Source organism: Pituophis catenifer, unplaced genomic scaffold (genome assembly GCF_029215685.1).
Source record: "Pituophis catenifer annectens isolate HBS135680 unplaced genomic scaffold, rPitCat1.0.hap2 SCAF_2, whole genome shotgun sequence".
In the NCBI taxonomy this organism is placed as follows: domain Eukaryota; kingdom Metazoa; phylum Chordata; class Lepidosauria; order Squamata; family Colubridae; genus Pituophis; species Pituophis catenifer.
The window spans coordinates 92,914,339-92,937,730 of record NW_027256882.1 but is presented as its reverse complement, the minus strand read 5'-3'; the positions used below and the strand labels follow the sequence as shown (position 1 = coordinate 92,937,730).

The following is a 23,392-nucleotide window of genomic DNA, read 5'->3' as shown; positions in this document are numbered from 1 at the left end:
ATGAATGTTATTGGATGCCACACAGACAGTACTCAAGTTCTTGTCAATATTGGCTGACCTTTCTTTCTGCTTGCCTAAAAAGACTAGTTACACAGATGTGGGAAAACCATTCTCTAATCTAATGTGAGGTTCATTGTGATCGGTTTTGAAAGATGTTTAACTGCACCACAAATCATAGTCCAAATAAGCAAACCCAAGGACATGACCCCGGATAATGAAAGCCTTTTAAGTTGGAAGATAATATGATAGAAACAGACTAAACTAAAAGTAACAGGAGAAATACTTTAAATACTTTATATTTTAAGAGTATCATAGTTGTGGGCTTCTCAAAGTGCATAAACACACAATTAGGGGTTACCATCGAATAAAAATATTGTAGTGTGGTGGTCACTTTTTGCTTAATCGTGTCACGTGAAGCACCATCCTGCTCAGATACAAGTTCATTTTCCTTTCTAACTTAAGTCTGTTTATCTATTATCATATCTAAAATTAGACAGATTTTAAAAAAATTAAACAGAAGATTCCAGTTTCTAGCTTGAAATTCCCTTGTCAATTGAATCCCATTTTTTCCAGCGCCCCGTGTAATACAATTTTCAACAAATGAAATTATGTGTATGAGTGCCAGGCAAAAAGGCACCATTCAGCTATTCTTTTCTCACAGGAGAAACTGTAGGTGTCCCCAAAGCTTTTGGGTTGATGGGTCTCCTTAAAAGTTTGACAATGTGCCATTTCACGATCTAGTGCGAACTGAAGAAAATATTTGCTTAGTTAAATTCTTTAGAGGAATAGTAAATAACAAAATGTCAGTTTCCAAACAGGTAATTTGGTGAGGCTTTCAAGAAAAGGCAAATAATCCAACTACCAAATGAAAAAAATCAGAATCAAGGCCAGAGCTCTCAAAATTTATCCCCATAGTGGGATGTGGGCTACTGGTGGATGCTAAAGAAAATATCTCCAGCATATACTTTCTTAAAAAAATAGAAACAAAGAAAACAAGATATGCATCATGCCGAAAGCAAAACCAGAAAAAAATATATATAAGTCAAGCCACCACACACATATCCACAAGGAAAACAAGGCATAAGAGCTGGTGTACAAAAATAAATACTTCACAATGATACATTTAGCATAGCCAAAAGAATCCCATCTTTTTCCATTCTCCAAGCACTAGGATGCTTCGTAGTATTTCCTCAGCTTGTTGGGAGTATTTTCTGGATGTCACAGTTTGGGCCAATTTCCATTTTTAATTTCTTAGAATGCTAGGTATGTTGAGGACAACAGATCAACTGGATGACTAAACGACAACATCCTTTAACCCTTTAGGAGGTGGAAATGAGACATGTTCAAGCTTAGACCTGAGGTGGTGGAATCTCATGTACTTAATAAAGCCTCATTTCTCACCCATTACTGGCAGTTCCTTCCCTTTTAATCCTTCTTTAAATTATTGCTGTCTTACTATTTCTTAGAGAAAGGCCATTGAACGATTCTGTAGTGAGGTCAAGCGTTTGTGCCATGCAGAGAGAAGGAAAGACTTTGTTTCAGAAGCCTATCTACTGACATTGGGAAAGTTTATCAATATGTTTGCAGTCTTGGATGAACTGAAGAACATGAAGTGCAGTGTCAAAAATGACCATTCTGCTTACAAAAGGTGAGATTAATACGTATGTATTTTAATAGGGTTTATTGCTGGGATCTTTGGAAATAGGCCACTGTTTTTTCCAAAGTTAATAGTACTTAGTCATAGAATAGAGCACGGGTGAAATCTAAAAATTTTCCCTACCAGTTCTGTGGGCGTGGCTTAATTGGTGGGCATGGCTTGGTGGTCAGGTGTCCGGGTGGGCATGGCCAATATAATAAATAATAAAAATAATAAACAAAGTACACAAAACAATAAGAGGTACCAAAAACCAACTTTTACACTTTACACACAAACAACACAACACAACACAACAGACTCACACACAATGTAAAAGCAGCTGCACTTGACCCAAAATGGCCCCTGCAACAAGCAGGAACCTCACACAGCCACAAAAAGCTCAAAAACCAACTTTCACACTTTACACACACACACACACAACACAACACAACTGACACACAACGTAGAAGCAGCTGCATTTGACCCAAATTGGCCCCTGCAACAAGCAGGAACCTCACACAGCCACAAAAAGCTCAAAAACCAACTTTCACACTTTGCACACACACAACACAACACAACAGATTCACACACAATGTAAAAGCAGCTGCACTTCACCCAAAATGGCCCCTGCAACAAGCAAGAACCTCACACAGCCACAAAAAGCTCAAAAACCAACTTTCACACTTTTTCCACACAAAATGCACATACAGCTTTGTGAGATTTTGTGTGTTTGTGTAGTTAGAGTGAAACACTACAGAACCAAATCTCAGAAAGCTGCACAAATATTTTATTTCATTATTTTATTTTATTTATATTTTTAGATAAAAGCAGCTAAATTTAAAACTTCCTTAACTTTAAGTTGCTATGTCTAAAAAAAATAATAAAACTCCTTAAAAAAACCCCAATTAACTTTTTTTTAAAGCTCCCCATCCCCCATCCAAAAAACCCCCAGTTACTTACCAAATTGAAGGCACAAGGCAGGCAGTCAAGCAGATTGAGTTGCTCACCGATTGGATTGATTGCAGGCAGGCAGATTGAGTTGCTAGCTGATGCAATGGATTGCAGCAGCCAAAGCAAGACAGGAAAAGCGAGCGAGCCTGAAAGAAGCAGCAAGCTGGCAAGTAGGCAAGTGGGGACCGGGCGATTGGGTGGGCATGGACGGGGGGACCAGGGATTTTTGCTATCGGTTCTCCAAACTACCCGCCGCCATCACTACTGGATCGCCTGATCCAGTCCGAACTAGGAGCATTTCACCCCTGGATTAGAGGCTTCTAAATCCTGTTTTGTGTCAAAATATATTTATAGTGGAATAAAGACAATGAAATGCCATTCTTGTATTCCTTTTGTAGCCCCTTTTATACGTCTGTGTTACTCAGCAATGTGCTGGTATGGTGTTCCAACTTATCAACAAAACTGAATTTCCTCTTATTTTTTAGAGCAGCCCAGTTTTTAAGAAAAATGGCTGATCCTCAGTCTATTCAGGAATCACAGAACCTCTCGATGTTCCTAGCAAACCATAATAGAATCACTCAGGTAGAAAGTTCTCTCTTATCTTTTTACAAATATTATGATATTTAAATAAGTTTACTTTGACCTGACATGTATGCTTTGGACTTGAGTTTGGAGAATACAGTACATCATAAGAAATATATTTATCACTGTTAGGCCTTATTTGTATTTGGGACTTTGGGACTTATTAAATGCAAGTTGTTATATAGGATATTAGTCAGCTTGGACTATTTATGAAGCAGTGGGCATTATGAAATCAATATAGATGGCACTTATACATCAACTCCATGAAATAGCAAACACTGTGCTATGAAATAGCAAATGCCATGCAAGGCTTTTTAACCACATTTCCATAGCAACCAAATACTGTGTTTTTTATTCTATACAACAGATGCATTCATACACACATACAAATATATAGAAATACACATATACACACACAGAGCAAGAAATGCACAGTGTCAGGAATATACCCTGCTAATAATCATTTGGCGTAATCCACTACTAAATCTCTTGTCCCTATGACATTTCAACAAAAGAAAATATATATAGCTCAGGGTTGAACTATGCCGTTCTTGGTGCTTTCTGAGCTTGGTTGTTTGCTTACAGACATTTCATTATCCAACTAGGTAACATCATCAGTGTGATTGAGAGTAGGGTGTGCTGCCTCTTTATGTATAGCAACTTACCTTGCACCAGGTGGGTTGTTTTTTTTTGCTGAAGACATGTTTGGAGTGGGGAAACAGAACACCAAGAACTCCACTCCATTTTTTACACAAACACTTAAATTATTGCTTTTGCAGCCTTTGTAAACAACTATCTTTTGCAAGCTACTAAATGTAGAATTGGCTAGTGCAGAAGTCAAAACTATTGCCTTTTGAAAAAGAATGGTGGTAGCAGAAATACATCGAGAATAGGCAGATGGTAGGATGCAGTAGCTATAGGAAAAGAGATGTTTAACCGTTCTTATACTGCCCAGCACTGCATACAACTATATAGAGCAAATGCAGTGCTTGATGTAAGCAATACATGCTTAAATTAATTCGTTGCCTTTACACTGCAAGGAAGATGCTAAATTAAACTTTACGACCTTTTATTTCGTTCTCATTGAAAATTAGTGAGGGTCTTGTGGGAATTTTTTTAAGTGCCTGCATCAGCAGCTGGAAGTGATCCCTGGTTATGAAGAATTGTTGGCTGATATTGTCAACATCTGTGTGGATTACTATGAAAACAAGATGTATTTGACACCCAGCGAGAAGCATATGCTCTTGAAGGTAATTTCTTTCAATTCTCTGCAAATGTATTTTAACCATCTTTCAGTTTTTCTCAAGTGCTTTGTGATGCCTATTTTCATGATGCATGTCTTGGTGTGGGGTTTTTTTTTGGGGGGGGGGGGCATTTTTCTCCTTTTAGATTGTATACAGATTTAATTTTTAACTTCTCTATGAAAAGATAATTATTGGATTATTAAAAGAAAGATTTAAAACTATTTTCAAAAATACATTCAAAAAATCCTGCAAATCTTTTTCAGAGTCAAGTTGGAAAAACCTTTATTTATCTAAGGGATGGAAGCTTGTGGGTCACAGAAAGGCCCCAGACTTTTGTGTGCGTGTACTTTCTAAAAAGTGTTGCAGTGCAAATGGAAGATGTAAAAGCAAGCCAGGGTAAAATAACTTTACTGTCAGGTTCCGGTGTATAAAGAAAACTCCACACAGACAAATGATGGTTGAATCCTTTACCAGCATGAACTAACATCCATAAATCAATACAGGAAGATTTTGTTGGAGCTAATGCTTTGTACTCCCCATCAGCTTATAAAACTTTATCACCCAGGTGATCCGGCTCCTCCCCACTCATTAATCATAGTTCCCTTAGATAGTGCAATTAGGCATTACTCCCGCATGCTCCTGGCTCGCTGGCTACTCTTCCAGATTAGCCATCATTACAGCCGTTTCCAAACCTCTCTGACCTTCAGCCTCTCAGCCTCCCCCAACAGCTGCTCAGCTCCCAGCTGCTCTCTCTGTCCAGTCCATTCAGAAAACTTGCTGCCAGGCCAGGAGATGATGAGGCAGCCAAGGAGGGATCTTCACGTTGCTTGGTGGCCAGGAGGTAAGCTGAGGAGCAAGGGTGCCATGGGAGCCACCACTTCACCAGAACCTCCGCACCCACCGGAATGGCAGCCCCGACACGCGGCCGCGTGTCAGGGCTGACATTTACATTCAGAAAACAGCTGCCAGTGTGAGTGGAAAATATTGAGTCAACTGAGCAAATACTTTGAAGCAATTTAAGGTAGTTTCCTATAATTTCGGAAATCAAAAGTATGTTATGGTTAGTCACAGAGTAAATGTAGTCTCAGATATTATGAGATATATGTGGGTTTTTTTTTTTAATTGAAAATTTGTACATGGAATATGTCCTTTTCCTTCTTTCAAACAGTAACTGTTAAATGACTGTGATGAACATTCAGATGTTGCTCGTATTTTTCTTTTAGGTGATGGGTTTTGGTCTGTACCTGATGGATGGAAATGTCAGTAATATTTATAAATTAGATGCCAAGAAGAGAATCAACCTCAGCAAAATTGATAAATTCTTCAAGGTCAGTGTCTGGCTTGGCTCTGGTTCATGATTATTTCCAGAGGGACCTGAGATTACCTGTATTGGTACTGTCTAGAGATAAAGCAAACACAGGAGGATTTGACATGCTGGAACCTAAGGTGCGATTGAATCACAAAAATCTGAATATTTTACCGCTGCAAAATTGAAAATAAGCAACTAGGGGGTTTTATTCTGTGTGTTTTAACAGCATGCTAATATTTCTGCAAAAAAATGTCCTGATTAAAATCAGATTCCTACAGATTAATTCCATATCTACCAGATTTCACCTCTGCATAATAAACCCTGACAATCAACAGCAGAGCATGCATCATAGACAGGAATTCTTCTGTTTACCTTGCCTTCTTCGGGGAAAACTTTGTTCCTGCAATGGACATAGCTACATATATTAGGACAATAGGTTGATCATCTTTTAGATAATGGTGAATTCCTTAATAGAATGTGAGTTACTGTGCACAAGCTTTTCCATTCAGATACTTTCGTTTTTCATTTTCATTTTTTAAATTAAATACAGGGGAGAAAAGAAAAGAAAACACGCAAAATTATAACAGAGGTGGGAACTAAAACAAAAACATATAGGGCATGCATATTTATGGAGACGCATACCTCAATAAATGGAAGCTGTGACTTCCATTCAGGTACTTTCTGAGTAAAATTAGGTGTGGATAAAGGAGAGAAGAAAATAAGTTCTTATGGAATTCACTGTAATGGCTGGCTGTAAAACACATAATTTGGTTGGTTCTTTCTTCTGATATATCCCTCTCTGTCCTCTCTTTAAAAAAAAAAAAAAAAAAAAAACCTCAATTGTGCGCTATTCTCAGGCTGGTACCAAACTTTTAAAAACATGGTAAAACTGGCTTTGGCTGATCTCTGAAAGTTGAGAAGGGCTGGACCTGCTGGGAGGTCATACTATCCTTTCTGTTCTAAAGTGTAACAGTGGAAGCTATCCAAAAATGCCAAGACTATAGAAGAGACTAGATTGAGAAGTCTTTTTTTAAAAAAAAAGTCTTCCCGAAGAATATAGCTCCGAACAGATGCCAAAGAAATCACCAGTGAGGCCATCGAAAGTTAAACTCAACTGGAGGGAAACTTTATTATCATTTTTAGTTTATTTAACAAAGTCATTTAAAAACTAAACTGCATAAAAAGTGTTCTGATTGTTTCACTCTTGCTTGATTTAGCTGTTAACAACCAGCTCAAGCAACAGCTGCAGCAGTTTTAGATAACAGATAAATTTGTGTAAATAGTATCTGCTGATCTCAAAAATGTCCAACCTAGAATTTGCTATGAGTTTTTGTCAAAAATGGTTCCCATATGTGGACTGCTTTAGAAGAGTAGGACCTGCATGTGATAGAAATTTCAACCCATCTTAAACAATATGGCTATTCAACTGTAGAACTGGGTATCACTCGTGTACCTCCTGTATCAGCGTGAAAAAATGTCTGGCCATTTAGCCTGCTTCTTTCAAAAGACATTATTGTCTTTTATTATGGTACTTTTTCATGCCGTGATGCATTTTAAACAGAAGATGTAGCATTTCTCCTGCTAAAAAATTGTGGAGAAGTGAAAGGTGAATTGAGAATTAAAGTTCACAATTATCTACAATTGTTTGCAGAAGTTTTGAAAGTTTCAAAATAGTAACCATTGTATATGAGCCGCCAAACATAGTTCCTATTATCAGGGCAACAGATTATTGCTGTAAACCTTCAGGTGCCCTCTCCAGTGGCTTATTTTATAGCAGTTCAGTTTGTTAAATGCTTATTCTTGCAAGTTCATTAAAATGAGTACTTTCCATTGTTAAGTGTAACTCAAAAACTACATGGTGGCTACAGTACATCACCTCTAATTACTAATTACTAACATTCTACCTACTGCTGTTCAAAAATAACAATATGTGTTTCATTTAAGCAAATGAAGGAAACATGAATATGGTGAATATATCATCCATTATCGGTCTAGTCTCAGCACACCAGCAAGTTCGCGACTGCTAAGGTTCTTGATTAATTAAAAGAGCAGATTTTAAATTAAGATATTTGTATATTTGTTCAACTTCATCATTCCTTGAAGCTACTGCCTAGTTCTAGAAAGAATTCCACAATTCACACATATGCCTCTAAATGTGAGCTACACGTTAACTGATTTACATGTTTCATTCTTCCTCTTGCATGCAGATATTAAAGTAATTTCTTGCATGGGAATTTCTTCCATAAGCTTAATATTTGGAGTGCAAGAATTTCAAAACTGAGAAGTACCCCAAAGTTTAGAGTCCTCATTATCACATGAAAGTCCACTGGATTCTTGTACCTGTTTTAAAATAGTGTTAAATCTATGCCAAGTACAGTATAGATCTAATCCAGGGGTGTCAAACTCAAGGCCCACGGGCCGGATTCGGCCCCTAGGGTGCTTAGATCTGGCCTGCAGGGCTGCCCTGGAAACAGCGCAGGACCGCCCTGTGATGCCTCTGTCAGTGAAAACGGGCTCTCAATCTCCGTTTTCAGCTGGGGCAGCCTCCTGCAACCCTCTGCCAATGAAAACGGAGCTTGGGAGAACCTCACACTCCAATTTTGCTGGCAGAGGGTTGCAGGAGGCTGTCCCAGCTGAAAATGGAGCTCAGGAGCCCGTTTTCACTGGCAGAACACTCGGGCCACCACAGGCGCCCCTAACACGATTAATGTCAAGCTGGCCATGCCCACCCTGGCCCCCTGAGGTCAAACACAACCTTGATGTGGCTCTCAATGAAATTGAGTTTGACACTCCTGATCTAATCTAAAACTTTATTAAATATCTGAACTAGACTTCTATAGTCTTCAGAGTAGAACTCACAGTAACTGGGATTGTTAAACAATGTGATCATAAAGCACAATCTCCATGCCAATTTACAAGAGCAATTCTGGCAGTCCCAGCTGCCATTGTTAGGCTAATCCCACATGGTTGCAATGGCCCATGGTCATGTGGTCGCCCTTTGTAACCTCCTGCCAACTTCCCCATTGACATTGCTTGTCTGAAGCTGACAATGAAGGTTGCAAAATGAACATACAACCGTAGAATGCTGCAATGTCATAATTGCAAGTTGGTTTCCAAGTATCCAAATCGTAATCACTTATGTGATCACAGAGTCTATGAGGTCTAGTTATATGCCCCCTCTCAGCTCTGTCATAGCTTTGAATGGTTGCTGAACAAGGAGCTATTAAATGAGAACTACCTGCAAGTGAAAAATTTTACTTTACAAAAAAAAAAATCACAGTGAAAGCAATCCTAGCTCTGCCTCTTTAAACCTATTGTGTTAGTAACTGGCTGCTAATTGGTTGATTCAACTTTGATGATGTAGTTTATAGTTTGACGATGTAGTTCTATTTGGGTAGAGTGAATAATTCAAACAAATCACTGTAATCAAAAACATTCTTTGGAGAAGGATGGAAATGAGAAGTCACTTTTTCTAAGGAGATTCTCAGTCATCCAAATCATGGTTGTCCAAAACAGGCTTTTTCGAAAAGACAACTGGACTTCCTTTTTTTGCCCCTTAAAGACATTTCACTTCTCATCCCAGAAGCTTCTTCAGTTCTAAAATGAAAAAGAACTGAAGAAGCTTCTGAGATGAGAAGCGAGATGCCTTAAAGGGAAAACAAAGTCCAGTTGCCTTTTGGAAAAAGCACCTTTGGGAGAAGTCACTTTGTTGAACAAAATCTGACCATGTTTAATCCAGGAGCACTACTGGAAGACTATAGTTTCCTTTTAGGAAAAAAAAACTGCTGTTGTATAAAATTGTTATTCTATTGCTTTTGTCAATAAAAATGGGCATATAATTTCAAGTTATTTTTAAGAAATAATCTTTACGGTTAGGTTTTTCAAACATGACTATTTAAGGCTACCATATTTGGGTTGCAAAATCTAGATGTTCATTAGATGGCAGCAAAGATTCAGATTTTTGCAACCTACAAATGGTAATCCAAGATTATTAATAAATTCAGGTAATTGCTTCATGCGAAGCATAAAGTATAATCATATACTGAAAACTTACCAACTCTAAATTTCCTTTCTCGTTAGCCAAAGCTATTTTCATTTTTAGTTCTCTGAGACTCAATAATAATCTGAGGCAATTGAGAAGACTTGGCTTCATATTTAATAAACGAAATATGTGATTCAAGATTTGTCATGAGAGCAGAAATCCCATCTTCCTGTCTGTATACTAAGCTTCTACTTGTGTTGAGATTGATGGCTTGATATGGTAGCAGGAAGCAAAACAGGAAGCAAAAAGTGAAGATATATTTCCTGGGTTAAGGCGATCGTATTAGGGTGACCAGGTGCAAGAGAACTTAATGCTCATGCACTTTTATTAATTCTGCTGACATTCCTCTTTTAGGCAATTATTAAAGCGATAGAAGTTCTACCCTCTTGTGTACTTGGCCAGACAATTTAGAGCCACTGTTTTGTTTTCACATGATAGTACTACAGGTAATCTTCAACTTACAACAATTCATTTAGTGACCGCTCGAAGTCACAACGACACTGAAAAAAGTGACTTATGACCATTTTTGACACAACCATTGCAGCATTCTCATGGTCATGTGATCAAAATTCAGATGTTTGACAACTGACTCATATTTATGACGGTTGCAGTGTCCCAGGGTCATGTGATTGCCCTTTGCAACCTTCCGACAAACAAAGTCAATGAGAAAGCCAGATTCACTTAAACAATCATGTTACTAGCTTAACAACTGCAGTGATTCACTTAATAACTGTGTCAAGAAAGGTCATAAAATGGAGCAAAAATTCACTTAGCAAACGTTTCGCTTAGCAACAGAAATGCTGGGCTCAATTGTAGTCGTAAGTCGAGGACTATCTGTATTCCTCACACTAGAACCCGTGGGACATGGCTGCTACTTTCTAATAGATCCCATTGGGAAGATTAACCACCTCAAGATCATCAATTAGTATTTCTTTTTCAATATATCCCCCCCAACACTTAATGATCCAGGAGTGTTCCAATGTACTATATTGTAAGAAAAGGTGTGGTTTTCGAATAGACCTGGCATTCAGAAATCTTGCAGAGGTAGTTTTAAACAGGGCTGATGCCCATGCAAAATGATGATAAATTGCTAGCTAAAAATTGTGCTGACCTGATCTGAATCATCGTAATAACTCATATTTCTCAGCTTCACCATGAAAATTCACAAACTATTTTGCTCCTCCCAATATTGTCAGGAATACTCCTTCAGACTTTTAGCCCCCTCTGGTGGTTAAATGCCCCTTTACTCCATGTGTCACACTCATACCAAAAGAAGCCTCTTTACCTTCTTTAAACCATTTCTTGTTTTTTCTTCCAGCAGCTGCAGGTGGTTCCTTTATTCGGCGATATGCAGATAGAGCTGGCCAGATACATTAAGACCAGTGCTCACTATGAGGAGAACAAATCCAAGTGAGTGCCTGCCATAATGTCTCTTGGCTTTGGTGTGTCTTAGTCTACTCTTCCACTCGTGTGTAAGCTCACTGAGTGACTGCCTGTGAGCCTGTGTCCAAGTGATTGAGTGACTGAACATAAGGACAAGTGCTTTGCTAAGGATGTAGGTCACAATATGATTTCTTACTTTCTCTTTACTGTATCTTGAAAGACACTGATTGTACCAATTTCTATGGTTAAATGTACCTTACCTCCCTGAAATTCTTCCTTGGTTCCCTAGCCAGATCTCCCAGTAAGCCCTAAAAATGAAATGGAAAGGGGGGTCCTTGGTGCTCTCTGAGCTTGCTTGTTTTCTTGCAGATGTTTCATTCATAGGTAACATCATCAGCCAACAGCCAAAGAAGCCAACAGTAAACAGATCAACCAAAGAATCTCTAAAACCACCCCCAGCAACACTGGCAGGCAAGCTACCATGTTAACTGACAGCAAACTGCACTCCTTACTAGCCTGATGTTGTTGTGTAGTATGGGTAATGAAACGTCTGCCAGAAAACAAGCAAGCTCAGAGAGCACCAAGGACCTCTCATGTCAACCCTGAGCTTTATTGGCGAAATGGAAAGATAACTCATGCAGAGAGTGCAGTTTTTTAAATGTTGATTCCTCAAGTACTGCCATCTTTGGAATGAAATATTCTTCAACTTTAATCTCTCTTCCCTGGTATTTTCTGGTTCTTACACATCCCAACATCTCAGGCTGTGATCTTGAACTGATTGAGTGCCTAAAAGCCCCTATTTTATTTTTATTTTTTTGACCTACTAAAGGAGCAATTCAAGAATAACTCTAGAATTGCTATGAAGATGCAATTAAATCAGATTATTATCTTACCCTTGAAATGACAGTCCAGATCTTTTGGGACTTTTCTCTGTTTGGCTGTACAGAGTTATTACCTTCTGATGACAAATCCAGGGATGCAACTATTGAAGATTTATATCAAAAATAAGATTTATACTTCTGTCTTATACCAGCACTTTTCAAGCTCAGTGAACTCTGGCTACAATTCAAAATTCTTGCATTCCTAGAGTTTTTTTCTGAGTCAGGCAGAATTTGCTCCTAACCTTAAACTTTCTTACTTCTTCCTTGCTATTTCCATCTCAATTTCAGTTTCAAATCTCATCCAGTCCCTTGGCTAGTGAGGGAATGCCCTGATACCCATGTTTTCCCAAAAATAAAACCCTGTCTTATAAATTTTTTGCTACCAAAAAAGGCACCAGGTCTTAATTTTTTTTGGGGGGTGGGGGGAGTTGTCCACTGACTCACCTCACTTGCACGCATCAATCTGGCCTCCTTTTCACAGTCAGAGGCCTTCAGGAATTTCTTCTTCGGCCGGCAAGGTTTTCCAGAAGGCCTCTGCAGCCAATAACAGAGTTCTGGATCGATCCAGAGCTCTGTTATCAGCTGCAGAGGCCTTCAGGAAAGCCTTGCCAGCTTTGCTGGCTGCAGAAGAAATGGGCCGGCAAGGCAGGTGTCGGGGTGTGCAAGGTCTGGTTGCAACTGTCCGAAGGTAAGTAGTAGGGCAGCTCCATACACCCCACCCTAGCTTAATTTTTACCCATGCACCCTGGAGTGGGCGGGGTCTTAATTAGGTCTTATGTTGGGGGTAGGGCTTATATTGGGGACACATGTAAAAATCAAGCTAGGACTTACTTTCAGGGTAGGTCATATTTTCAGGGAAACATGGTATTAGATATCTGTTTAATCAAGCAAGGATATAGATTACCTTCCACAAACTTTCTCAGACTTTCTGAATGTTCACCAGTCAGGCTGGCTAAATGTCTCTAACTAGCTAAATTGTTCATAAATTATAGCCATAAAGATGTGTCTTTGGGAATACAGAGAAGTGATTTCTAGAACTGAGTGCAGATCAATAATTTGCACTGAGAGTTTATATGTATATGGTGGCCAATATCTGTACATTTGTGTGTATAGGAAAGTACTGACTGAGAGGTATTGATGAAGATGGAAAGGAATGATTGGATTTGTGCAAGTATGTACATGTGAAGAACACTTACATGGAAGAAAAATGGATATGAGTGTTAATGTGATGATATACATCGGGAATATATTTGAATATATTAAATCAGTGTCTGTACTTGTATGTTGACTGTTATTTGTTTGCATGCTTGGCAGCTGCGAATGTAGGTATGAATGCTCATCTTGTGAACGTGAATGTGACCGAGTGTGCCTGCTCTGGGTAATTTTTATCCACATTTTTCAATTGGATAGAAAATCCTCCAGAGCATGAACACAGCACTCTATCTGTCCAGAAGGATTCTCAGATTGGGTTTTAGGCAGGACAACAAAAGAAATGTAGCATAAACTCTAGTTACTCCCAACTGGAATTGTTTTCAATGGAATTGTTCATAGGGATGAATGTGGATCATGGGGAGCCTTTTCAGTGGTAGCTTAGAGAGGATAGGTTTGTTTGTTTGTTTATTTATTTATTTATTACTTTTGATGCTGCCCATCTCCCTTATAAGGACCCTGGTAAATGAAATCACAATTAAGGGTTGAAGTATGACCACCTGTCTTGATATGGAATCCTAGAAGGCAATGCTGCCCCGCTGTATTTTAGGCAGCCTCCCCTGTAGCTATTTCTAGGCATGAAGGGTAAGTGTTGCCGTTCAATTTATTGCAAGATGTAAATCCAAAGTGGTTCAACCATACGAAGATCACAAAATTTGATGTGATGCATGCCTCTCAGTTGGCCGTTTCAGTCTCCATTTCACTACACAACTTGGTGTACTTTATTCTGGGATAACTACCAAGATTCGAATCAAATAAACAGTTTCAGTTTCTCAAATTTAGACCAAATTTAGGCCGGCAGTCACAGAATTATTGCTAATAAGAGACAATCACTAATTAATCACTGCAAAAAAAGAAATCATGTTACAATTGGATTTCATTACTGGAATTCATGGTGTTCATTGGGTGCATATTTATTTCGTTTTATGGTATCTGACTAATGGCTTCCATACCAGCATAAATGTGTATGTTGTTTCTCACTCATCATTCTAACCTTCTATTGCCAAAATAAGTTGGATTTTAAACTCAGCCCGGTCCATGGAAGTATTTAACAATGTGTGTTTTAAATCCCATTTCTAATCTATCCTACCCCATCCCAATAATCAAACTGTGAACTATTTCTTCCACTCATCTTTACTTACTAACAATTATTTTCTTATTCAGTTTCTAAGCAGAGCAGTATCGCCTCCTGAGCATCTTTCTCCTTCCTTGGAGAAGAGATTATGAACACTAACTTGGCTGCACAACAATTGTGGGGTTTTTATGTTCCTGCACATTCATGCCCTTCTTTTCTTTTTCGTCTCCCTAATTCATTTCCATCCTTGTGGTGAGATGTAAATTAACTGTGGATTTTTTTTTCTTGTATGGCCTTTTAATTTTGTGTAATGGAATAGATTATATATGGCAGGTTGGGCTAGTGCAGCCAAATATCTGATCACCACTGATAACCTGTTGATGATTTCTTTGGGGAACAGTACACTGGAAGGGTAAGAGCAAAGCATTGGATTTCTGAACATTTGGAAATATAATAGGACCTAATCATCACTGTCAACATCATTAAGAGAATTGCATCTACTTCAATATTACCAAGGATATCTAGTCCCAGAAATGAGATTTTAAAATATCCCACTCTTTCAAAATAAACAGCAAATTTTGAATAGCAAAGTTGGCACTCCAGACAGCCTGTATAAATACTCTTTACTGACATTTAAGTAGAAGTCAGGTTCATTTGCTACATTTAAGAATAATTCATAGTCATGTAAAAGAAGAAGGAATGAATGGCTAAGTTCAAACTTCATGGAAAATCAGGTTAAAGATGGGTCATTATTGATGTCATCTTAAATGGAGAAATTGTGAATCTCTAATTAAGATTTAGAAATTATAATTTGAGAACTTTATAAAGCATTTGCTACTTACTATGATTCTGTGTGTTATCTGAATAGATGAATCATAGCTATAGATCTTGCTCTGGCAGCCAGGAAAAGGAAACGATTCTAAACTATGGTTTGCTATTATTATTAGGGTTGCCAGATGTATCAAATCATTTTTTCCCTTATTTATTTCCTAATTCAATTTTTAACTTTTTTTGCTGATGTTGTTCTATATTGGCATAGACCTAGAACATTATAAATGTAGGTTAAATTGACCCCAAGTTTTGATTCTAGACATCTTTTCCTCATATAGTTATGTTTACAGTGTATATAGTTTCTTAAAGACCAGTCCTCAAATTCTGTTGTGCACATTAAGTGAATAATTCTGCTTGTCATCTATGGATTTGCTACCGGACCTTTACCACAAACATAAAATACGTAAAATAAACATATCAAGTGTAGGATAAATTATGAAATTAAAAAACATATCTACTCCAACAACTCTAATTTTCAGTTGTCGGTTACTGAGTGATGCACCATATCAAAAGACATTGGACCAAGTGAAATATTAGTGGACCAGTGGACCAAAGTTATCTTGAGTAATAACCGCAGAGTCAGAAATGAGTGTTAACTTAAAGACATTGGTTTTCTGCCCAGATGGACATGCACTCAGAGCAGCATCAGTCCACAGTATAACATCTGTGAACAGATGGTACAGATCCGAGACGATCATATCCGGTTTATCTCTGAACTTGCTCGCTACAGCAACAGTGAGGTAAGCTTCCATGGAGGCATATGTTGCACAATCCATGTGTGAAAGAATAAATGTTGAGTGTGTTCTATGGGCAATTCATTATTACTTTGATTCTGTAGTTTGGTTATGGTGTTGGACAGTGGTGGGTTGCTCCCGGTTCGGACCGGTTCGCAAGAACCGGTACTAAAACCGGTGGGAGGCTCCGCCCACTGACCCGGACATCATCATAGGTGATCTGCACATGTGCAGAAGCTTCTGCGCAGGCGCGATGTGGACCAGTAGTAAAGGTAAGTAGAACCCACCCCTGGTGTTGGAATGCAAATAGCTTGCCTCTTGGAGATTTAGATGATGAATGTCCAATTCTGTCTATTCCAACCAACAGCAGCTCTCCAGATATTCAGAGTAGAAAGATTTTCCTCATTCAAAAGTATGTAACACTCTCTGTTCTTCTGTATCATAGATATAGTCTGCAGTCCAATTCTTATTTACTGTTTTGCATAGAAAAGTATATAATGCAATATCCCAGGGCCATTGGCAGTCATGGGATGCCCTATATGCAGCCTGCAAATTTTTATCAAAGGTTGCCTTTCAATTGTATGTTTTTAAATTTAGACAGTAGGGAAAAATATTAAAAAATAATCTTTGTAATTCTGTTTAATTGATTTTTTTTCAATTTATTTATTTATTGTTTATTTATTGGTTCGATTTATATGCCGCCCTTCTCAGGAGACTCAGAGCGGCTTACAATGCATTAAGCAATAGCCTTCATACTTTTTTGTATATACCTGCTTAGTAGGGCTTTTGCCCCGCCCCACCCCCACCCCCAAGCGGTGTTCTTTTTATACAAAGTCAATTTATTGCCCCCACAATCCGGGTCCTCATTTTACCTACCTCGGAAGGATGGAAGGCTGAGTCAACCTTGAGCCTGGTGAGATTTGAACTTGCAGTAATTGCAGGCAGCTGGCAGCTAAGTGCTACTTTAGCAGCACTTTAGTCCGCTGCGCCACCAAGGCTCTTAAACTTAAGTATTGGTTAAATCAAATCAATTTTAGTCTTTGTCCAGATTCCATCTACTTATTTTAATTGTGGACCTATTATACAATTGAAAAATAAATATGAACCTCCTTCTGAAAACAATTAAACATCCCTAGGTGTTCCTAGGCCTCTCGAATTCCAAATTGCTTTTAGTGCTGTCAGATGTCATACTGTTCAGCATTGTTTAAACCTACCATCTGTGTAGCTTGGATATCTACGGCCTTTCCCATTTCAAACTTTAAAAAACATTCACAATTAGTCAGTGGGCAGATGATTGCCTGAACAATAGAGGGCACTATGCTGCACAATATATTTGCATATATCAACCCAAAGGAGAAGTTATCCTTGAATTTCTCTTTTATAGGAGCTAGATATTTACTGTTAGTCAAAATGTTTCCAAAAGAATTCAGTGAAAGTTGCAATAATTAAGAAATTCAGGTGTTGGTACTTCTGCATTTTTCTCTGAAGACCTTCCTAGTTTTATTTGAACGTGTAGGAAACTGGATGAGTTTTTATAATTGAGTGTTATATTTGAGCTACATTATTTGGAATACGTAGGTGAAGGACTAGAATATGAAACTGATTGGAGGAATCATGTCATTTTGATGTCAGTCATCTGTGCATTTTATCTCGGCAACTTTCCAGCAACTTTCTGGATTTGTAATCCATCCAGAGTCATTGATTGAGATTCGCGGTTATAGAAATTGAGTAAATAAATCAATAAATTAAATTCTCAGTTCTTCACCTCATTCCTTGTCCATCAATTAACTCTTGTTGATGAAAGCTTGCAATGTCTTGCTCAGTTAATGAAAATAGCAACGTGAAGCAACTAAAGGAAAAGATTACTGAGTGAGACAGATGTCTACTCCTTTTCCAGGTTGTAACAGGCTCAGGATTGGACAGTCAGAAGTCAGATGAGGAATATAGGGAGCTTTTTGACCTGGCTTTACGGGGACTTCAACTTTTGTCCAAGTGGAGTGCACATGTGATGGAAGTGGTAAGTAATTTTTTTTTCTGATACATTTATATGTTGATTTTTAAGGTAAAGCTGCCTTCAGCATAAACCAGAGGGGTTAATTTACTTTCCCTCTAAAGCTTGCAAAAATTGAACTTAAAATAAGATGTGCATGCTTGTGTACTGTTTACAAAACCTGACTTTTAAAAAAAAATGAAAAAAAAATGAAAAATGTACGTTGACTCCAGCTTCCAAGACATTTTTGTACTCTTAATGTAGATTATGCTTTAAAACCAAAACAGTTGTGTTTATATCACATTCTTGGCAATAGTATGATTTGTTTGGTTCTGCTGAGTGTGTTGTGTGAAACTGTGATAGAATAGAATAGAATAGAAGTGTGATTGGACACACAAGGAATTTGTCTTGGTGCATATGCTCTCAGTGTACATAAAAGATAAGATACGTTCATCAAGATCATAAGGTAAAAACACTTAATGATAGTCATGGGATACAAATAAGCAATCAGGAAACTATATATACTGGAGAAATGACGTTATAGACTGAATTTAGTATTTTTCGAGAAATCAATGTTGGATTTTTCCAACTGAATTTTCTGTGGTTTTTTCCCCCCTCAAAGTATTCTTGGAAGCTAGTCCATCCCACTGATAAGTTCTGTAACAAAGATTGTCCAGGCACTGCTGAAGAGTATGAGAGAGCTACAAGATACAATTATACCAGTGAGGAAAAGTTTGCTTTTGTGGAGGTAGGTGGCTATATCCTTCATTTTTGCCCAGGGTACATACTTTCTTTGAATTGATGACTGAAGGAGTCTTGTATTGAAATGGAATGAAATGGAGGATCCAGACATTGCTGTCTTCAATTTACAACTGTCCCTTTTTCTCCACTTGTTCTTGTATTCTTGTATGCAGAGAAAAACCACTCAACTCCAGGGCTTCCAGGATAGCACTAGAAGAGTGCTCTGCTGAGAGTGCATGTGAATGGGCCTGGTATAGTTAAAAGAGCCACATTGACTATTTTTATTCTACGCAGGTTATTGCTATGATCAAGGGCCTGCAAGTGCTCATGGGTCGCATGGAGAGTGTCTTTAACCAGGCTATCAGGAACACGATCTATGCTGCTCTACAGGACTTTGCTCAGGTGACCCTAAGAGAGCCGCTGAGGCAAGCGGTCAGGAAGAAGAAAAATGTCCTCATCAGGTAACTTAATCGCTTGCTAGAAGTTTAATACATGGACTCTATTTCATTTTTTTTTCCTGCCTGCCTTCACTCATTAAATTAGCATGTATGTTTCTAAGTGCAGGATTGATTCCATGCGTGGCTCACAGAACATGCCAGGCTAAATCTATAATATTGCCAATTAAAAAGTCGAAAGCTTGGGAAATACTTAGGCTGCAATTGTAGAAAACTGGAAGAAGAATAAACAGTGCCAGGTTAGATGGAACAATAGTGGTCAAACAAGGCATTTTCAAATACTCACTGTCCCCAAGAATTTGTATTTAGAAAATCGGCATTCCAGACAGTATCCACATATGCTTAATATTTGGCTAGTAATTGCTTCCATAGAGAAGATCTTGATAGGACATGGATTATACTCATGTCTCTTATAACCATGAAGCTTTGGGGTTGTGGTTTTTACTTTTCTCTAGTTTCTATTGGCTGTCATTTAATAGACTATCAGAACATTTTGTTTCTCCTATTCTCCCTGCCACCACCGCTTCCACCAACACACAATCTCTTTGTCTGTGTGGGTGTGTATATGATGCATATGTATGTGTGGGTGTAACTGAAGATAGTCTTCATTCATCTGCTGCTCATTGCCTGAATGGATTAGCAACTGAAATTAGCTTTTTAATGTGGTATGGGATACTTAACTCTTTTTACATACCAAAGTAGTAGAGTTTTAAGGATTAATTAATGCTGATGCTACTATCATTAAATATCAGATTTGTATAATATCCCTAAAGCTTCATGCAGTACTTACATAATTATATTTCTACTTCATATTTAAATTGATTATTTAGACTTCACTGTAAACACAACAATTCAGTTCAGTGATAGATCCACTCTTCATCTTCCCAGTGTTCTTCAGGCAATTAGAAAGACAATCTGTGATTGGGAAGGAGGACGTGAGCCTCCAAATGATCCCTGTCTGAGAGGAGAGAAAGATCCCAAAGGTGGTTTTGATATCAAAGTCCCACGACGAGCTGTTGGACCTTCAAGCACACAGGTATCTGTTCCTTTATTAAGAAGATACAGGTTAATTTATCAACCAGATCTTTAGAATAGTTTTTTTATTATACTGTTCAGTTTCATACTGATAAAGTAAATAAAGACTCAGCCTTTTATCCTTCTGAAGTCAGTAAAATGAGGACCCTGATTGTTGAAATCAATATACTGATTCTGTAAGCCGCTTAAGAGAGGGCTGTAAAACACTGTGAAGTGATATATAAGTCTAAGTGCTATTGCTATTGCTATTGCTATGGTGGTCACCTAACATCTGCTGCAAAAAACATCGTAAAATGAGTTGTTCACATGATCCACCAAATCTTATGATCATACCAGGCAGTCTCCATTACAGTCATAATTTAAATATTACTGTTGTCAGGGTTCGGACCAATGCCCTAATTAAACCATGAGCCTCGAGCCAAGCTTCAAAAGAAATCCAGTTATTTATTAGGAGCTTCATGTCGGCACGGACCAAGTGAAGCCAACTCTGACCTCACTTGATTCACGCCCCGGCTCTGACCCTGTTCCCCCCTCCCCCAATGTGTGTCATCAATCACATTCTCCAACGAAGCAATTTCTTGGGTTGTAGACGTCCCTCCCTCCAGCCACTGTGGGTCTCTGTGGAGATGGCCTTGATGTGGAGATGGCTGGAATGTGCTTTTGTTTTGACTGAAGTGCAATTTCCTTGCTGCAGCTGCGAGACTCAGTTCCCCATCCCCCTGCCTATGGCAACTCAAGAGCAGGTCAGGAATGCTTTGCGAGTTGACACCTGTATTCTATTATTTATCCACTTCTACATATCAGAGACTTATTTCCTCCTTTGAAAGAGATCGTTATAACTCTAATAGTAGTAGCAAACCTTCTCTGCTCCAAAATGAATCTGTTTTTCCACTGAGATCAAGGAGGGAAATTAAGTTGAGATTCCGATCTCCAAGTGAGTTCCATCTTCCAAGTTCCTTTGAGCAGGCCTACTCAATAGGACACCCTCAGCTGTGGAATAGTTGATATGGACTGATACCACCTCTCTTCTCAGTTTCCACTGAATATGAATATGTTCTCAACTTACAAGCACAATTGGGACTGGAATTTCAGTCATAAATCGTGACAGTTGTCAGCAAAGGCAGCCATTTGACTAGACCTGATTTTACAACCATTTTTATGGGGTCTCTAATCAAATCACATGGTTGTAAGGGCTAACCCTTTCTCCCAAATGTACATTTTTTGCCAGAAACCAATGTAAAACATCAAAATCTGCCCAAAAAAGTACCAAATCATGATGACATGATTTCAGGATGCTGCAACCAGTCATAAATATAAGCTGGTTGTCAAGCACCCAGAATGGGGTCATGTGACCAACAGGGAAGCAGTGTGCCATTTTATGACAGCACCTTCCCAAGGCCCTTATAACCATCATAACCCAAAATAGTTGCTAAACAACTGGTATTAAGTTGAAGATTACCCGCACTATTATTTATACATGATTATTATTATTTATCAAAGGATTACTGTAATAACAATCATCAACATGTTTTTTTCAGCTTTATATGGTGAGAACCATGTTAGAATCCCTCATTGCAGACAAGAGTGGTTCAAAGAAGACTCTTAGAAGTAGCCTGGATGGACCAATAGTTCTGGCCATTGAAGAATTCCATAAACAGTCGTTCTTCTTTACACATCTCCTCAATATAAGTGGCAAGTAGCAACATCAACTCTGAAATAAATAACCTAGACAGAATTAGTTTATCAAGAATTAGCTTGTCAAGAGTAACCAGCTCTGGAACAATGAATTTTCAGTGCATTGTAATTTGTATTAAAGAACTATTAGAACTGGGTGTGGACTTTGAAAGAAATTGTTAGCCCAATTGTTTAGGTTTTTTAAAAATAAATTGCTATCTTATTCTTGTAAGAAAACAGTATAATTTTATATATTTATATATACAATTTTATCAGTTCAAATATGCTGTTACATTATCTCCATATAATATTTTGTAACATGGACTTGCTGTATTCACACACACTGCAATATCTTTTTATGTTACATGCATTAAACCTGTCTTGGATTTTATTTTGGGGAAATATTACATGTTTTCAGTTACACTTTATATTGGGGAAATATTTTATGTTTTCAGAAGCCCTCCAACAGTGCTGTGATTTGTCCCAACTTTGGTTCCGGGAATTTTTTCTGGAGTTGACCATGGGTCGCCGAATTCAGTTCCCCATTGAGATGTCAATGCCCTGGATTCTAACTGATCACATCCTGGATACCAAAGAACCCTCCATGATGGAGTAAGAACTCCAGGATGATATGAAATGTATTTGTGGGTGACTTTGTGATAATTCTTGAAGGAATTCAATTTAATTCAAATTCAGCTTTGTGCCTCGTGACAGGGAGCAGTATTCAGTCTCCCTATTTCTATTGCATCTGCCAATCTCTTTGGAAGGATAATTTACTTTAATTTATTGTATGTTGTCTAGTGGTATCCTCACAAAGAGGAGTGAAGGGCTGAAGTGTTCTTAAACGACAGTTAGTTTCATACAGTATAAAGGAATTATGAAGTGATTTGTATAAAGCGATTTTTTTTCCTTTCGATTTTTAAGGATGTAAGGGAAAATTGATGATAGGAAATAATTTATGAGCAGGCTAGTAGATGGGCAATTGGTTGATAGATGCCAATAGATATGTTGCAAATGAATGAATTCAGGAAAGTTCACCACCGTGTGCGATTGGCTGGATTCCATTGTAGCAGGCTTATGAAATACAATTCTATGCATGAAGACATTTTGTTATAGAGCCAAAGAGATTGTAAGCAAATATTGATTTGTAATGCACAAAATTAAGAAAGCTTGCTTTAATATTGTATCAAATTTTATGCAGGCTTTCCTGAAACCAGTAGTTTTAAATTAAATTGCATTTTAAAATTTCTACCACAGTTGAGACAAATGTTTGTACAAACATGTCTGTGCTGGCTGACCTATTTCATTAATTTCAGATATGTGCTCTACCCACTGGATCTCTACAACGATAGCGCCTATTATGCTTTGACCAAGTTTAAAAAGCAGTTTCTCTATGATGAAATTGAAGCAGAAGTGAGTTCTCTCTGCATTATTTTTGTTAATTATTAACATCAAACATTTGACTTATTTTACATAGATCACTTCAACTTTTATAAAGCCTGTTATTATAAAGCCCATTTTTTGTTCTTTTTCTACCAGGTGAACTTGTGTTTTGATCAGTTTGTGTATAAACTGGCAGATCAAATCTTTGCTTACTATAAAGCAATGGCTGGCAGGTAT

At 38.0% G+C, this 23,392-nt stretch overlaps 1 protein-coding gene across 7 annotated transcripts in view; it reads left to right on the top strand.

Moving 5' to 3' along the window:
* Positions 1 to 23,392, top strand: part of CYFIP2 (cytoplasmic FMR1 interacting protein 2) — a 51,362-nt gene that overhangs the window by 3,476 nt on the left and 24,494 nt on the right. For 5 of the 7 annotated variants that reach the window (XM_070933846.1, XM_070933843.1, XM_070933844.1 and 2 more), the window contains 14 exons: positions 1,467 to 1,648; positions 3,073 to 3,169; positions 4,291 to 4,419; positions 5,637 to 5,741; positions 11,083 to 11,174; positions 15,766 to 15,883; positions 17,775 to 17,894; positions 18,490 to 18,615; positions 18,903 to 19,069; positions 19,952 to 20,099; positions 21,637 to 21,790; positions 22,228 to 22,384; positions 23,089 to 23,185; positions 23,312 to 23,388. In XM_070933846.1, coding sequence (XP_070789947.1) covers positions 1,467 to 1,648; positions 3,073 to 3,169; positions 4,291 to 4,419; positions 5,637 to 5,741; positions 11,083 to 11,174; positions 15,766 to 15,883; positions 17,775 to 17,894; positions 18,490 to 18,615; positions 18,903 to 19,069; positions 19,952 to 20,099; positions 21,637 to 21,790; positions 22,228 to 22,384; positions 23,089 to 23,185; positions 23,312 to 23,388 — 1,769 coding nt within the window. The remainder of the gene's footprint in view (positions 1 to 1,466; positions 1,649 to 3,072; positions 3,170 to 4,290; positions 4,420 to 5,636; positions 5,742 to 11,082; positions 11,175 to 15,765; positions 15,884 to 17,774; positions 17,895 to 18,489; positions 18,616 to 18,902; positions 19,070 to 19,951; positions 20,100 to 21,636; positions 21,791 to 22,227; positions 22,385 to 23,088; positions 23,186 to 23,311; positions 23,389 to 23,392) is intronic. The other 2 variants (XM_070933848.1, XM_070933847.1) reach the window with 1 other exon arrangement.